Here is an 18,157-nt window from a genome sequence, read left to right on the forward strand (position 1 = left end):
CGTGCATCTGAAGCAGATACTCAAGGCTTAGGAAAATCTGCCTGAAGTTATTAGAATGAAATTTGGGATTCACACAGGAGTGTGTGCAGTTTGTGTTCCTGAGAACCCCACAGGAAAACCTCCTAATTCATGAGCCATGGGTAGAACATCCAGAAGAGTCTGTTCTCATCACTGAGGAATAATTAGACCTGAACTAAATAAACATGCACTTGTCTTTTCTATCAAATCATAAAAGTAAGATCCAAAAGGATCAACCATTGCCAAATAACATACGTGCATCCTAGAACAAAGCTTTAAAATATCTGTAGGAATACAGAAATATCCAGCACCCAAAAAATCAACAATATCTGTCGTCCAATTGAAAATTAACCAGGAGGCACAAAGGAAAACGCAATTCATAAGACAGAAAGAATCAACCAATCAAAGCTAACTTGGGAGTGACACAGATGCTAACACGGAATGAATCAACCAATCAAAGCTAACTTGGGACTGACACAGAAGCTAAGATGCTAAAGAATCAACCAATCAAAGTAACTCAGGACCGACACAGATATTAAGATTAGCAAAAAGTTTATAACTGTATTCCGTGTGTTTAATTTTTTAAGTCACACATGGAAAATGTATAAGAGATCTAAATAACACTAAAGTTAATAATGCAATATCCAACATGAAAAACATGTACAATGATATTAAAAGCAGATGCAGAAGAAAAGTTCATGAAAACAACAATAGAAGCTATCCAAAATGAAGCACAGAAAGAAGAAAAAAACAAAAAAAGTACAGATCATCAGTGAGTGTCAAGGGGCCTGTTGATATGTGTAACTGGAGTCCCTGAATGAGAAGAGAGATAAAAGAGGAAGAGAACAACACCAAAAACCATGACGACATAATGGTTGAAAATTTCAGATCCAAGAAGTTTATACACCAAGCGCAAGAAATGTGAAGAAACTCTACAAGGGTGCATCATAATCAAATTGCTCAAAGTAAGCAATAAAAAGAAATTCTTAAAACAGCTAGAAAACAAAAGAAAAAATGAACAACAGCAACCAAAAACCACATTCCACGCAAAGGTAAGGAAGCCGACAGATTGCATCTCATCACCAACCACGCCTATGAGAAGAGGGGGAGGTGACATCTTTAAAGCCCCAGAGAAACAGCTGAACCTTTTGGGCTCAAACATACATTAAGTTGATTTTAGTTTGGTATCTATCAGACACAACCTGTCCTTAAAGGAGAAACCCAGGCCACCCATTACACTTAGAGCAGTTGTCAAAGTATCTATAATTGAAACCCCTTTATAAGCCCAGCCAAAGACACAGCTAACCTGGGAACTAACATCTTCAATCACCTGGGGCAGTCATGCAAGAGCAGAATTCTCACATAAAAACTCAATTGAATTGACATAGCGTGATGACAACTATGACATTTCAGGACATGTCACCTCAATAATTTTCTTCTTTTAGTCACACAGACAAACACATATTTAAAAACCCTAAGTCAAAGGTTCTAGCACCACACACCAGGGCCACAGAATGAAGAGATTAGTTTGGAGTGAGAGAAGACTCCAAAGGACCACGTGATAGCTCCAAACTCAAACAGTACTTTTGAAGTGGTTACAATGTGCTGGCCCATATATAATTGCAGTGGCTTTGATCATTTTTGATCACTTTGTTCTCCTTTCAGTGGAGAATGGTATTCTCAGATCATAAGCACTTGATACTGTAAATCAATGTTCTTTCATCAGTTAAACATTTTTCTTTTTTAGTCTCCAACTATGGACTAGAAACTAGAAGACAATTGAGATAAAGACAGGCAAAAGACTTGGTCTCTTACAATATAAAAAACATGTAAATGAGAAGTTCAGAATGCTGAAAATATTCATGTCATTCCAGAGGTTCTGACAGGAGGGTGCACAGGCATGAGGTGTCTATGAGCTCATTTTTTATGAGGAAGTGGTAGGGTCACTAGTTAAAACCTTAGGGCTAGGAGTCAGTGACTTAAGAGTTCATTTTACTCTTAGATTATTATTAAGGGCCATGTTAGCTGCTATGAAAAAGAGATCCCCAAATGTGCAAGGGCTCAAGCAAGATAGAAGTTACTTTCTCCTGATGTCACAGTTAAGGGTAAGTGTTTAAGGCAGGAAACTCCCCTCTGTGAACCAATTCACCCCGCCTAGCAGGTGTTACGCTGTCTTCAACATGTAACTTACGAGAATGCTCTTGTCATCACCATCCACCAGCTGGAAAGAAAAAAGAAAAAGAAGAAGTAAAATGAAACAAGTCCACAACAAGAAGTGTTCTCCTATGAAATTCAAGATCACACCTGGGTGTCTTCCCATCTAATCTTGACCCAGATCCCAGCTACTAATAGGCAAATACTTCCACAAACTCAGACCCCACCAACGATAAACATTGATTTGCAGTAAGACGATCTAAATCAAGGTTTAAGAAAAATAAAGTTCTCTCTTCTATAGAGACAAAGATTTGATAATATATGCAATTCATGTTATAGAAGAAAACAGTAACTTAGTAAAGAGTAATTGCATTCAAGTTACTGCACTACCAGTAGGGTTTCAACAAAAACTGTGCTTTCTACTTGCAGGGGCCATCAGTATGGTCCCTCCAGACGGTGTCATATAGACAAGTTTCAGATTCCTCCTCCCTAACACCAAAAGGAAGAAATTGCTAAAGATCACAAAAATGGCATGTTTTCTGGCTCCCAAAGAAAGCCCGGACCCCCTTCACTCATAAGGCACCATGTTTAAAAGAATGAAATAAGATACATTAAAGAAAAATTTTCTGATGTGGTAACTCACGAGTTAGAACAAGAAACAAATGAATTACTTTTTTTTTTTTCCTTATGTCAGATAAAAAATATTGCGGAATCTGCCATGGCTGTGAACACAGAGGCTCAGAGCCTAGCCCCCTTAATCATCCTTGTCGTCATTTAGAAGGCAGGAGTGTTAGTGGGTGCATTTTGAACCCCCACGGTGGTCAGTTTCCCTCTCCCTGTGGTGTGTTCACAAAGATTTTGTTACTAAGGAACATGTGGGGGCCTTGTGGTAAGATCTGTGGGCCTCATGGTAAGATCTGTGGCAGTGCGGGCAGCCTGAGTCTCACACCCTGCAATGCCTGTGATCTACCAGGGTCATACTTAGTTCTCCAAATGACATTTCTAAATGAATTTGCACACAGCAATGATATCTCTAATGTTTGATTGCATTCACAATTTAAAAAAACTTTATTCAAAAAGGTTTATTCTTTTTTTTTTTTTTTTTTTTGGTCGGGGCTGGGTTTGAACCCGCCACCTCCGGCATATGGGACCTGCGCCCTACTCACTGAGCCACAAGCGCCGCCCCAAAAAGGTTTATTCTTAAAGACATTTTTAAAAACTGAAAATTACTGATCCTTGCGATCACTTGAGAGTTGGGGACAGGAATAATACTTGCCATTGCTCATTTGCCGAATGCTTCCTCTGGGTCACTCTTGCTTTTGCACTGACCTTTATTTGTTCTCACTGCGAAAGTGCATCTCCATGTGTTTTCCTCCAGGAAAATCTCTTGCTTGGATATTAATATTTTCAGCATCATGTGAACACGTGCAATAAAACTGTCTTTGCACAAATGTGACTTACATTTTTAGAACACAAACAGCAAATAAACCACTTCAATATGCAATGGCTGCCATTATCTTGATGAAAATTTTTATTTGTTAAATTGATTTATGGCCCTGTAACATAAGAGAATTCTTTGCTAGTCATCTTGATTGCAGATAATCACTTTTTAAAATGAATTTTGAAATTTTGGAAAGCAAAAATATATAAATAATTCTATAGCAAACCTCTGACTATAAGGAGCTGACCCCTGCCTGCATCCTACGTTTGTTGTGGAGTAACCCCCTGTGCTAACACCACCCAGCTGCTTCATAAATCCTACTGTGGCCACCAACCACAGTTCTTTCCATCCAGAAGGACTTGGTAATTCAGATCATAATACTCTATAGAAAGAAGAAAATGAAGCACACCACAAAATCCATGGTTTCTGAATATTTGCAACATTCTTTTTGTAATAAACTTCTGGGAAAATATAACTGATTAAGTTTTTTGGAGGGTGGGATACTTTCTGCCCTCTCATCATGAGACTGCAGTGCCATGGTAAATAATGTGACATTGTAAATAAATTCAGGAACAATTTTCAGAATCTTGCGCAATCTGAACCAAACCAAACTAATTGGATACATTTTTCATTGTATAGCTTTTTGTACCCATGCCACACTATAACATGGTAAAATGCTCTGAAAGATGAAATCATGTTCGGAAGAGTTTGGTTTTAAAATGTGACTGTTTTTTTTTTTTTACCATGTCAAAAAAAAATGAAGAATAGCTAATTTGATAAATAAATTCAATGGGAAAATGATCATTTAACAAAACCATTTCATTGCAGACTATACTTCTAAACCATGGATACTTTTAAAGTATATAGCATTAATCAACACATTCAGAATTTTAGCACTATAGTGGGCTCAGTCTCAGGAGTATTTAGGACTTAAAGGACCTAAAGGAGAATACTATCTTTAGTAATTCAGCAAATTATTTGAATTTTAAAGAGGAAAACTAGTTAACTTACAGTGTTAATGTCCTTGAATGTAAATCAGCCTTAATGGAATTGCCTCAGTGCCAGCAGGGGAGAATATTTTGGAAAAGTTATAGCCATCAAAAGTGTTTATAGCTGGGATGGGATTTTTTTTTTTTTTTTTGAGACCAGATCGCCTCTGTCACCCAGGCTGGAGTGCAGTAGCACAGTCATAGCTTACTACATCCATGCTCAAGTGACTCTCCTATCTCAGCCTCCCAAGTAGCTAGGACTACAGGCACATGCCACCATGGGAAGCTACTTTTTTTAATTTTTTTGTAGAGATGGGGGTCTTGCTGTGTTGCTAAGTTGGTCTCAAACTCCTCAAGCAATCCTCCTGCTTAGGCCTCCCAAAGTACTGAGATTACATGCATGAGCCCCTGTGCCCAGCCTCTAAAGCTTGCTTCTTGTCTCTGCCAGGTTTGGGCTGGGATTTTTAAAAGTCAAGTGCCAGATTAGAATGAGGCATCCTGGGCTTAAAGAGGTAACCCAAATCCTTAACACACACAACCAGGAACTTTAATGGATACAAACTCACATGCAAGTAACTGTTTTATTAATTCATTTTAGGTTTGTCTCTGAGCCCTTGTTTTGCCAGATTGAAAATAAAAGAAAATAAGAACACTAAAGCTAAATGTATCTAGGTAAACCCTATCTAATTTAGCCGTTTCCCAGTCCCTTCAGGTTTAGAACATGGCTACGTATATGTTCATCCTCTCCCCCAGTTGATGCTAAACTGGCCTCTTACAGGCATATCCCTGCACAGGGATGGGGTATCCATGTCTCAGTCTGGAGTCATCGCTGTTACCTGCTGCCTCTTGTCCAGGATAAGCATGGACATGGTGACTGGGGATTAGACCATCTCTGGTCCAAGGTGCTCTCTTGGCCTCCTTCTGCCTCCGTCCTCATCAAGTTCCTCTGAGATGCAGCCATATTCTTTCTTTAACCCTGGAAATGATGGGCACCATCCACACCCACCATTCTGATGTGTCACCTCCCTCTAGCCAAGTAACCCCTCTGCAGCCCTGAGTCCATAACTTCTCTTTCACAGCTAACTTATCCACCCACCCATCCAAACCTTAGAAACCCCAGGGGACTGCTCTCTGCTACTCTGGGGCTGCAGGAACCCTCCCAACCCTCCCTAGCCCTGCATCTGGGTTGCCATTTCTACTCTGCAGGCCCTACTCCAGGTTGGTACAGGAGACACTGCTAAGTCTTACCTGGCAGCTACCATCATCCAAGAAGGGCATCAGAGATTCCCTTGACTCTGCTCTCCCATCTTTAAGGGGAATTTGGTTATCAGCCCTATAACTCACAGAGGGGGACTAATACAGGAATTCCAGTAGTCCAGTGCAACCCCTCTGACCCCCGATGTTGCTGCTACATGTCTAGCTCCATCTCCAAATTGTATCCTTTCCCTCGCCAGCTTGAAAGCTCTGTACAAGGAGAGGGCAAGTTGTCTTCTGCCTGTTCTGCTCCTAGTTGAGAATCTCCCATCTTTTGCCTGGGTCTGTGCCCCCTAGGCTTCAGCTCTAACCCTTAGCTTTCTGTTCCATTCTGACAACACCTTGATGGGCCAAATAATGGCCTAAGCCTCTCCCCAGAAAGAGGTATGAACAAGAAGGAGAAGGGGACATTCAGCATTCAATGTCCCAAAATGTTGTCCTGTTGCACACCAACTCATTCCAATTACACCTGACTTCTTGTATCAGACCTACTAAATCTGGGCAAGTTGATGTTAGGAATCTAGAACACAATGCCCAGTAGCTCTATTAACTACTCAAAAGGTCTTTAACTCGGGAGTTTAGAGGAGCACCAAGTGGGTTATTTGAAATCTAAAATAAGGACCAAGGTTAATTGGTGAGTTCATAAAATATTGTATCAACTATGATTTCAGCTACTCAGTTGATACATTCCCCCATTTCCCAAGCTGGGGAGGGAAAGAATGCAGTTTGGAGAGAAATCAAGGATGTAGCAGCATCTTTGGGGCCAGCAGCTCACTCCCCTTTGGAAGAACTTATTGAGCCTTGTGTTTCTGCACTCACCAGTGAAACAGTCCCCATTTCCTATATCAAGGATTCCTTTCTATCAGCCTCTTTTAAAACCCTGAGTGCTGCTTTTTAACTCCTTCTTGCTAGGTTACACATGTGGGTTATACTTCACTTTATCCAAAACTGGTAAGCTGCATCCTTAAAAAGCATTATGAGCACATACCTACAAGTGACAAGAAAACTTGTGCAAACTTGCACCATCTTTTGAATGAAATGTAAATAATTCTTTCAGAGTTGTATATTATGGTAATATTGGAAATTTTCTATACACACAACTAAAAATTTCAAAATAAAAATTATATTCTATCTATCAATCCTATAAATATCAAATCTTTTATCTGGTTACTCCTTTTCTCTTAGGGAGAACATGTCACTGTTGACCATTTTCTCATATCATAAATGTGTATCTGTAACCCATACACATTCTTGGCCAAACATAGCCATTTTTTGTTACTCTCAAACCAGTTTCCAGCAAAGGTGAAGGATTCCTACTATTCTTCAAAAACTAATTGATCTTTTCCATTAAATATAGGAAGGATATATAAAGTGGACTCTAAGAAGGACAAAGTTTTATACATTTATTCTTGGCTTATTTCAGATGTGGCCAGGTTCTCTTCTCTGGGTGTTTGGAAGGACAGAGAGGGAGGGCTGGGCACTCTCTGGGAGACTGAGCACAGAGGATTAGGGGAGACACAGGATTGGGGCGTGAGGAATGAGATGACAGCAGAGGGAGATAATGGCAATAGCACAAAGAAAGTCAGATATAGATTAACAGAATCCAGAGTCAGGGACACAGGCAACTCCTATGGGCAGGTTATTTAACATTTTTGTGTCTACATTTACCTCATCTATAAAATAATGCCAGTGCCCTCAGAGTTTGGAGAATCAGAAGAAATCACATATGTATAAGCAGGTTCGTGGAGGCTGGAATGGAGCAGTACTGGGAAGAATTCATCTTTAGGGCTCATGATTCAGCCTATCTAGGTTTCCAGGTATATTTCTCAGGTCTCTCAGAAGATCAAGAATCTCTCCCCAGAGTTATAATGTATTGTTGATGGTCACTTTGCAAATATCAGTGTTGACCCCACACTCTGATTTCCATTCTCTTCCTTTTTCTAGCTTCTCTCCTTAGATTTAGGGAAGAGCCCAACGATGATTGGGCTGTGTAAGCTTAAGTTTCTAGACTTTTCCAAAAGGGTACCAGGAGCAGGGGAGGCAAATGTGTCCAGAGGAAATCATATTTCTCCCTGTCGGTCGAATGCATCAATGAAGTTGGCATTTAGTACAAGAAGAAAGGGCTTCCTCCCTGGGAAGGCACATCAGTTCCAGAAATCCAAATCCCATTAAGTGGTTTCAAAACCTCAGTGCTTTTCCATGTCTAAGCCTTCCTGAACATTCATTTCTTTGCTTCCTGAAAGTGGAGGTTGTTAAATAGGTCACTGCAGCCAAGAAATGCTTCAGTGAGTTTTATTTTTTCCCTCTCCCCTCAGGCTTCCTAGAGCTTGAGGCATAAAGTGGGGGCAAGAGAAAAGCCTCTGGTATAAGTTGATGGTGATAAGAAACTATGTGAATGTGACTTCTAACGTAGGACAGGATGAAGTTGTTTGTTTTTTTAATCTCATATTTCATGCAGGGCTGGGCTGAGGATGTGGCAGGCATGGCGTATGCCCTACGTTCACTGCCAGAGGGGGCTCCCTGCCTGCCACAGGTGAGAGCCAGCTCTGGGGTGCCTGCCCCAATGGGGATGGGGGGTGGAGAGGGCCCGGTGGGGGGTGGGGTGGGGAAGGATTGGTCCCCAGGAGGACCTTGCCACAGATTCCACAACCACATTTCATGAATGTCATTTTATCAGATCATAAATGACATTGTGACAGGTTTTAAACCCTTATATTTTTATGTCTTATGTTCCCTTCTCTGGGACACTATAGAATAATATAAAGCATATATACCAATGTCAGAAATTTGGGGCTTGCATTCGGTTAAGTGAATTGGAATGCTTTACCATCTTGATATTGCAAGTGTATTTTAATATGAAGTGTTAGCTGTGTCCCATTAAGGCCAGCAGCCACCAACCCAAAACAAATTACATGTCTTATTTTACAAATAAGACATCGAATTATGGTCCTGGACATGATCTATTTTTACCTTAATATTTTTGAAAGATTTTGAAATTCACAATCTACCCCTACCTTTTCCTGACTCACTTGGTCCATATAATCTGGCAAACGACTTATTGACAGCATGTATCGCAACTCTTCTCTGCGCCCTCACCCCCATGCAACCCATTCTCATTTTCTACTTCTCCAGGGTTCTTTTTAAAAATTTTTTTTAATATCACTGGCCAGACCTGCCTGTCCCAAACCTCCATATCATAAAGAATCACGTTACGTATATGTCACCCAAATAACTTTCAAATTCAAGTACCAAAAACACTATCACAAGAGAAACCAAGGGTGATTCACCAGTTAACCCTGAAACCATTATCATATGTTGAAAGCAAAAAAAATTTAAAAAGTTTAAATGCATGTCTAACCTACTCAACCTATTTTGCAAATAGGTCTTGATACTCCAACCTCTTTGGCTCCTGTAAACAGCATCTGAAATGCAAACATGCTATCTGCATACGGGGTTCTCCTCCTTTTTATTGTTACATCCTTTGCCTTCCCTCTTTTTGCAGTGGTCAGTATACATCCGAGCTGCTGTCCGGAAAGAAAAAGGCCTGCCCATCCTGGTGGAGCTGCTCAGAATAGACAATGACCGCGTGGTGTGTGCAGTGGCCACGGCTCTCCGGAACATGGCCTTGGACGTCAGAAATAAGGAGCTCATTGGTATGTGGCCTCTAATGCACAGCACCTTGGGTTTTAAATGACAATGTTTTCTTGCGTGGTGCATGTGGTTGGAACCATGTGTGGGTCATATGCTCATATAGAATCTGCATTGATTACGGGCCTCATTCTTTTCCCAGCTCTTCTCCTACGTTTAAATTGAATGCACTGATTTATCTTTTAAGATTTAGAAGAAATTGCAATGTATGTTGACATTTCTAATCCTTGCAAATTAAAAAGGACCACAACGCTCAGCTCTTGATACTGTCTCCCATCCTCTGAGTCTCTGTCAGGATGTTTGTTTGCTTCCCATGTGGTGAACAGAGAAATTCTAATGAGACACGCCTTACTTTCCTTCTCCTCTCTATTTTTAGTTTGTGGGTGAAACCATACTGTGACTCCTTAAACATTTTTTAAATCATCTCCCTTTCATTTGGTATTCAAGAAATGCAGAAGATGTTTTATTAATGAAGCACTAAAAAGGTAATACATTCACCCATCTCTTCAACAAATATTTATCTGTGACCTCCTTTGCTCCACGCCTCTTCTAGGCTAAGAGATTATATCAATGAGAAAAACAGACAGAAAGCCCTGCCCTTGTGGAGTTACATTTGAGAGAGGGGAGATGAGCAAATGTGTTACATGGTGTGTTAGAAAAAATCCTATAGTGTAAAAAATGCAGGGTAAATAAGCCTGTAATTGGTGAGGTTGTGGGCCTCTTTTTTTATTTGAAGTGAAATTCACATAACATAAAATTGACCATTTTAAAGACTACCATTAAGTGACATTTAGTATAAATACACTGTTGTACAACTATCACCTATATCAAGTTCCAAAACATTTTCATTGCCCCACAGGCAAACCATGTACCCATTAGTGCTCACTCTCCATACCCTGTCCTGGCAGCCACCAGTCTGCTTTCTGCCTGTAGATTTCCCTATTCTGGACATTCCATGTAAATGAAATGATACACGGTAGAACCTCCCTTGTTCACCCCCTCCCTGCATTGCCACCTCCCTAAGTTGACTTAATTTTTATAGACCAGACATGTACCACATGTACATATTGGTATAGTAGGCCTAGTTCCTTATGTTGACCACCTCTGTAGATTGGCCAATTAGTTACAGTCATTTGGGTGGTCAATTTACAGTAAGCTGGTAAATTATAACATATATAATTATGAGGCAAAAAGTGATGTTATGACATACAGGTTGAACATGCCTAATCCAAAAATTATAAATCCAAGATTCTCTACACTCTGATTTTTTTTAATACTAACGTGATGCCCCTGGGAGCATTTCATATTCATAATTTTCAAATTAAAGATGTATATATTCTACAAATATTCCAAAATCTATAAACATCTAAAATCTCAGACACTTCTGGTTCCAAACATTTTGGCTAAGGGATATGCAACCTGTACATATACAATGTGCAATGATGAAATCAGCCTAATTAAAAAATATCTTTCTCCTCAAGTAATTATCATTTTTGTGGTGAGAACATTTGTCTTTTAGTAATTTTGAAATATAAAATACATTATTACTAACTATAGTCACCACGCTGTGCAATAAATCTCAAAAATCTTATTCCCTCTAACTGAAACTTCTTACTCTTTGACCGACATCTCCCCATTCTTCCACTCCCAGCCGCTAGTAACTACCATTCTACTGTGCTTCCATAAATTCACTTGTTTTATAGTCTCCCTATATCGTATAACTAAGACCATGTAGCATTCATCCGTCTATGCTTGGCTTATTTCATTTAGCATCATGTCCTCCAGGTTCATCCACATTGTTGTAAATGATGACAGGATTTCCTTCCTTTGTATGGCTGAGTATTCCATTCTGCATGTACATCATATTTTCTTCATCCATTTTTCCATTGATGAACACTTAGGTTGCTTCTGTACCTTGACTATTGTGAATAATGATCCAATAAAACATCAGAGTGCAAGTCTCTCTTCAACATATTGATTCAAATCCTTTTGATATATACTCAGAAGTGAGATTGTTAGATCATATAGTAATTCTATTTTTAGTTTTTTGTAGAACCTTCTTCATACAGCTTTTATAATCAATACAGCAGTGGGTTAATAATTAATACACATTTCCACTAACAGCGAGTAAAGGTTCCCTTTTCTCCACATCCTCACCAACACTTGTTATCTTTTGTGTTTTGATAATAGTTATTCTGACAGGGGTTAGGTGATAGCTCATTGTAGTTTCAATTTACATTTATTTAGTGATTGGTGAGGTTGAGCCTTTTTTCATATATCTATCTCTTGGACATTTGTCTGTCCTTTGGGAAATGTCTATCCCTGTCTTTTGCCCATTTTTATTTTTTTATTTTTTTTTTTCATTTTAGCAGTGTTTAATGAAAGTTGCATATAAGATTATTTTATTCCTGCATCTTCTCGATTGTGTCTTCCTTGTACTTGCCCTTTTCCTTTCCTACTTGGCGAGATTTGGCTTTTCGTTCAAGGATCTTTTTGCGGTCTTTGTCCAGTTTAAGCCTAGTCATGACCACCTTGCTGGGGTGAATGCCCACGTGGACAGTTGTGCCATTAGCCTTTTCCGGCTGCACCCGCTCAATGTAGATGACGTATTTCTTCCTGTAAACCTGGACTACTTTGCCAATCTGCTGACCTTTATAATGCCCCCGGACAACCTGAACTTCATCATCCTTTCGGATGGGCATGGGTTGAACATTGTACTTCTGTCTCAGCTCTTTGGAAAGAGGGGAAGACATAATCTTCCTGCGAATGTGGGAAGGTGCACTGAAATGCCTTTTGCGGTTCTTGCTTCGGTCCGAAGTCACAAAGGGATTGAACTTCATTTTGGCCGCTGCCTCTCCGGCGATGGCCGCAAAAGGGAAGGTTTTGCCCATTTTTAATTGGATTGTTTGGATTTGGGCTATTAAATTGTTTGAGTGCTCTATATATTTTGCATATTAGTGCCTTACTAGATTTATGACTTGAAAATATTTTCTTTGACTCTGTTGTTTCTTTTGCTGTGCAGAAGCTTTTTAGTTAGGTATAATCCCATTTGTCTATTTTTGCTTTTGTTTACAAAAGCCTGAGTGTTTACAATCAGATCCAAAAACTAATGCCCCGACCAATATTGTATAGCTTTTTGTCTATATTTTCTTCTGGTAGTTTTGCAGCTTCCAGTCTTATGTTTAAGTCTTTAATCTATTTTGAGTTGATTTTTGTGTGTATAGTGTGAGATAAGGGCCTAGTTTTAGTCTTCTATGAAAGTGAATTCTTTTACATGTATATCCAGTTTAAGGTTACAGTTTTTTTTTTATTATTATTATTAAATCATAGCTATGTACATCAATGCAATCATGGGGTACAATGTGCTGGTTTTACACACAACTAGAAATATTTTCATCACACTGGTTAACATAGCTTTCATGTTATTTTCTTAGTTATTGTGTTAAGACATTTATATTCTACATGTTGTAAATTTCACATGTACCCTTGTAAGATGCACTGTAGGTGTGGTCCCACCAATTACCCTCCCTCCACCTATCCTCCCTGCTCCCCTCTCCTCTCACTCCCCTTTCCCCATATTCTTGGGCTATAATTGAGTTATAGCTTTCGTATGGAAGCTATAAATTGCTTTCATAGTAGGACTGAATACATTGGATACTTTTTCTTCCATTCTTGAGATACTTTACTAAGAAGAATATGTTCCAGCTCCATCCATGTAAACATGAAAGAGGTAAAGTCTCCATCTTTCTTTAAGGCTGCATAATATTCCATGGTGTACATATACTACAATTTATTAATTCATTCAAGGGTCAATGGGCACTTGGGCTTCTTCCATGACTTAGCAATTATGAATTGGGCTGCAATAAACAATATGGTACAATATCTTTGTTATAATGTGCTTTTTGGTCTTCTGGGTATATACCTAGTAGAGGAATTGTAGGATTGAATGGCAGGTCTATTTATAGATCTCTAAGTGTTCTCCAAACATCTTTCCAAAAGCAATGTATTAGTTTGCATTCCTACGAGCAGTGTAGAAGTGTTTCCTTTTCTCCACATCCATGCCAACATCTCTCGTTTTGGGATTTTGTGATATGGTCTAATCTTACTGGAGTTAGATGATATCTCAAAGTGGTTTTGATTTGCATTTCTTTGATGGTTAAGGACGATGAGCATTTTTTCATATGTCTGTAGGCCGTGCTCCTGTCTTCTTTGAAGAATTTTCTCTTCAAATCCCTTACCCACTCTGAGATGGGATCACTTGTTCTTTTCTTGCTAATACGTTTAAATTCTCTGTGGATTCTGATTATTAAACATTTGTCGGAGACATAACCTGCAAAGATCTTCTCCCGTTCTGAGGGCTGTCTGCTTGCTTTACTTACTGTGTTCTTGGCTGTGCAGAAGCTTTTTAGTTTGATCAGTTCCCAGTAATGTATTTTTGCTTCAATTGCCCATGGGGTCCTCCTCATAAAATATTCACCCAGTAGGATTACAGTTTTAAATGGTAGGTCAAGACAGGAATGGTTGGGAAAGTAACAGCTAAGACTCAAAGGAGATGAGACAGGGGGCCACATAGATATTTGGGGAAGGAATCTAGGCTGAAGTAGCAGCCCTTGCAGATGGCCCCTGGAGTGGGGGCTTGGAGGGAACCAGTGCAGGCCAGGTCTCCAATGGGCCTTGTGAGGCTGGCAAAGTGTGGGGGCAGCCAGGTCAGAAAGGCCTTCTTTTGTCCCCCTCTGTAGGTAGGATGATACTCAAGCCAACACTTGTTAATATCCTGGTGAAGCATGAACCTACAGGGACGTCAGGGAAATGGTAAAAGTTCTTAAAGACCACTGTTCTGACTGGTAGGCATCTGGTACTCAGGAAGTGATTTCTTTAGGGTCATTGGTCAGATAATAGCATGACATCGAGAAGCTTAACTACAGGTAACAGGTGTCAGTGGGCAGCCTCTGGAGGCCAAACAGCAGGGAGCTAGACCAGCCAACATGCAAAGGGCCAGGGTCATCTGGGGAACTGGGAGAAATGAGGTGACTCTAGCAGACGGGCAAGACTTCCTTCCTGGGGTAAATGGAAAAGTGGGCATGGGTCCAAATTCCAGACACAAAGTTTTCATAGATACTTGGGTTCATCCAAATTTTAGAGTGTGGTGTTTTCCTTAGGTTTGTTATCTCTACACAAATTTTAGAGTGTGGTACACTAAGCCTTTGGTGATCTTGGAAGCAGATACTTTTTCTCCTGGCATTTTGCAAAATCCATTATATCTCCCAATTAAAAAAAAAAAAGGATTTGCAGCTCTTCAGTCATTTATTTATTCACAAAACCAGACAGCAAATCTATGTCTGATAAATGAGATTATTCGTCATATTTGCAGTACATCATAAGGCAGGAATAAATTCACAATAAGTCATATGTACTTAGTTTTCATTTAATTTAAATGTTGTTTGTGTATTTTATATCTTTTATATATGTAAACTAGATCTTTAGTTCACAAGATCAAAGTTTCCTCTCCACATACTCTTTTTTTTTTCCTTGCATAATTGTTTCAGACAGAATAGTGCTGGGGCTTCCAATAAAATCCTATACCTCCTTTATAAAATGAAAGAAAAATCAATAGCTAATCAGTCCACTGCCTGGATACTAACTACTAGGTTTTGTGTGTTTGTGTGTTTTATTTCTTTTGGTGGATTAAAATATACCAAAATAGTGAACTATTGATTGGTTTTCTAGCTCGCTAGTCGTCTTTTCTTTCTCGAAAGCCAGTTATCTGGTCCTCTCTCTCAGGCAGGAACATTTGGACATCCATATTGCCTGTGTTAAATTAAGCCCTTTACTAGCAAGTATTACCAGACAAGAAATGGAGGCAATTGTTTAAAAACAGAAGTGACAATATCTAAGTCATGGACTTTATGAAATCAATAACTTTTTTTTTTTACTAAGAGCAGAATTTAACAAAAACATTAAATTCTATTTAGGAGAATGGAAATGCGACTTTTACTAACTCTTGTACTTTGATGCTATGCAGAACTTTATACATTGAAAGGAAAGCTGCAGTGACTTGGAACTAAGAACAACAAATAATTTGAACCTCTTCATTTTTCTATTAACTCTCACAGAAAGCTTTGGTGATATCATAGGATTTCATGGCTGTAAAGATGGTCTATATTCTGGTGATTCTTTAATATCTATCTCTGGCATGAATCCCAGATCCCATCTCCAACTGTCTGTCCACCATCTGCCCTATACATGTCTAACAGGCATCTCACATATAGTGTCCAAAGCTGAGTCAGTTCCTCCCTAACACCTGATCCTTCCATAGTCTTTCCCCCATAGGAAATGCCATTTATTCTTTCAGGGGCCCAGAAAAAACCGTTGGGGGTCTCCTTTGTCTTATACCCAGTCCATCAACAAATCTGGTCTTCCTTCTGACTATTTCCAGAATCTGACACTTCTCATCATCTTCGTTGTTTTCTCCCTGGTCCAAAACACCTATTCTCTCTCCTCTGGCTGATTCCAGTGCCCTCTACCTGGTCACCCAGCTACTGCTGTGTGATCTCCTGTCATAGAAGCCTCCAGATGGGGAATATGTTAAAACCTTAGTCATCGATGTCATTTCTTTACCCACAATCCTCCTCATCTCCCTGTAAAATTAATTCTCAATCTCACCAACCCAATCTCACCTGCTCCTCTCAACACCAATACATTTACTGCAGCCCCCAATTCTCTGGAGTTTGGGCCTTAGTGCCTTTGAACTTTCTGCTTGCTGGGCCTAGAATCTTCTTCCTCCAGGTGTCAATGAGCTTGAGTCCACCTGGATCACCCCACTCACATCATTACTTTCCCAAGCGAAGCTTCTCTGACCACATCCTTAAATTCTATCCCCAACTCCCTTCCCTGATTCACCCTCTACTATGTAACATATCCCTCACTGGTCTTGCTTCTTGTCCCTTTCCCCCTGCTGGAGTGTAAGCCTGTTAAGAGCAGGGTCTCTGTCGTGTGTGCCTGTATCTCTTCGATACAGAACAGAGCCTGATCATAAATATTAATGACTGAACTAAATCATTTCTGTTTTATCATCATCTTAAAATGAACTCCACAGCATCAAAACATGAAGCAAGCAAATTAAACATTAACTGAAGAAAAGGATGTCCTATTAAAAGTGGAAATGATTTTTTTAAAGGCAATTTGTTTTCTCCTTGAATTTCCTACATGCATGCAGACACTCCAGAATTTCAGATGGAATCCAGTTGTTTTTTTTTTTCCATTACTGATTCTGGGATTTCAGTTTAAATGACAGCTCCCCTTAGATCAGTATTTTAGTTAGGGGTAAGGGTGTGCAGGCTGCTACAGCCGCAGTTAAGGAATGGTTCATCTTCCTTAGGGCCTCTCTGTCACTGGGAAGACTCCAAATACCATATTGAACAATAGTCACCTGACCCCATTAGGTCTAGTGAGAATATTCCAATAGCACTAACAGAGTGGGGCACATTCTCCCCTCCTTTGCCCTACCACTTAGGCTGTTCCCATGTGTGTGTCTCTGGCGAGTGGCGATAAGTACGCTGTAGGAAGATCTTCACATTCTTCTTAATGACATGGAGCAGTAGCCGAGGTTAATGCACATTCATACGTTTCTGTGCAACCTTCAAAAAATCTTAATTATCTTTCTGAGTAGGAAAGGTAGGGAGAAAAAGGAATTATAATAATTAGCTTCAACAAAAAGAGCAAAAGACACCACTACAAAGGGTTCAACAAAATGTCATTCATTTCAGCATGTGTATAGCGCCTGACAAGACAGCAGACACTTATTTTAGGCAAATCCCCATCCTCTCTACCAACAAACAAACCAACCAAACAAAACCAAGCACTACCAGCACACCCATTGTATACACTGATCTCCCACCAAATCTCAGCTCTCAATGGCCTTTCCCTTGAACTCAGAGCTGAGATGGATAGCATCTGCTTGGTAAGCAATCTTCTCACCTATCTTAGATTTCCATTGCGTACTTTTATTTTGCACTGTTTTCTTTTCCTTTTTTTCCTGTATGCATTGCATCTTCTCAAATGAAACAATAAGCAACGTTCAGGTGATGTATTTGTTTTTATGTCCAACAGTGCCTAGTACTTTACTGTGCCCATAACAGGTCCTATGTACACAGTTGCTGAGCAAATTAACTGATGGATGAATAACACAGGTTGTTTATTCTGAAGAACAGATCTGGTGGAGATTTGGGGGATCCCAGTTAGACAGGAAGGGGTAGAGAGGAAATGTCTATGTCAGCCTCTTTCTATAATGTCCAGGAAACAAAGGAAAGAAAGACCCCTTAGATAGTTCTCAGATCCACTGTGGAAGGGGTTTGAGATTGGGAAGAAATAGTAACACTTTCCGTGTGTGACTCAATCATTGTCAAAGGTTCATGTTGGCAGGGCCGCTGCAGCCCTGTGCACATTGACGGAGCTCACAGAGCTCCCTCCCTCGGCTTCCCTGGGTGGTGGCTGCTTGCCATGCTCCTCAGAAGGCAAACCAAGGCTAGGATGCTGTGAGCATCCTCTCAGCTCCCTGCATTCCTTCCTAGGCTGAAGAGGAGAATCTTCCTGCTGCCAGGTCTGCCATGGTCCCTTGGCTTCATCCTTCTATGCTTTGCCGGACTCTTCCTGG

At 39.9% G+C, this 18,157-nt stretch overlaps 2 protein-coding genes across 4 annotated transcripts in view; one reads left to right on the top strand and one right to left on the bottom strand.

Annotated features, from left to right (window-relative positions):
* The window catches only part of CTNND2 (catenin delta 2), a 943,962-nt gene that overhangs the window by 815,096 nt on the left and 110,709 nt on the right, over positions 1–18,157 (top strand). For 2 of the 3 annotated variants that reach the window (XM_053592979.1, XM_053592981.1), the window contains 2 exons: positions 8,315–8,389; positions 9,359–9,509. In XM_053592979.1, the coding sequence (XP_053448954.1) occupies positions 8,315–8,389; positions 9,359–9,509 (226 nt within the window). The remainder of the gene's footprint in view (positions 1–8,314; positions 8,390–9,358; positions 9,510–18,157) is intronic. The other variant, XM_053592980.1, reaches the window with a different exon arrangement.
* Positions 11,879–12,367, bottom strand: LOC128587034 (60S ribosomal protein L26-like). The gene has a single exon (XM_053592982.1). It carries the CDS (start codon positions 12,342–12,344, stop codon positions 11,907–11,909), a length of 438 nt encoding a protein of 145 aa, XP_053448957.1. The 5' UTR covers positions 12,345–12,367; the 3' UTR covers positions 11,879–11,906.

This window comes from Nycticebus coucang, chromosome 1 (assembly GCF_027406575.1).
Source record: "Nycticebus coucang isolate mNycCou1 chromosome 1, mNycCou1.pri, whole genome shotgun sequence".
NCBI lineage: Eukaryota > Metazoa > Chordata > Mammalia > Primates > Lorisidae > Nycticebus > Nycticebus coucang.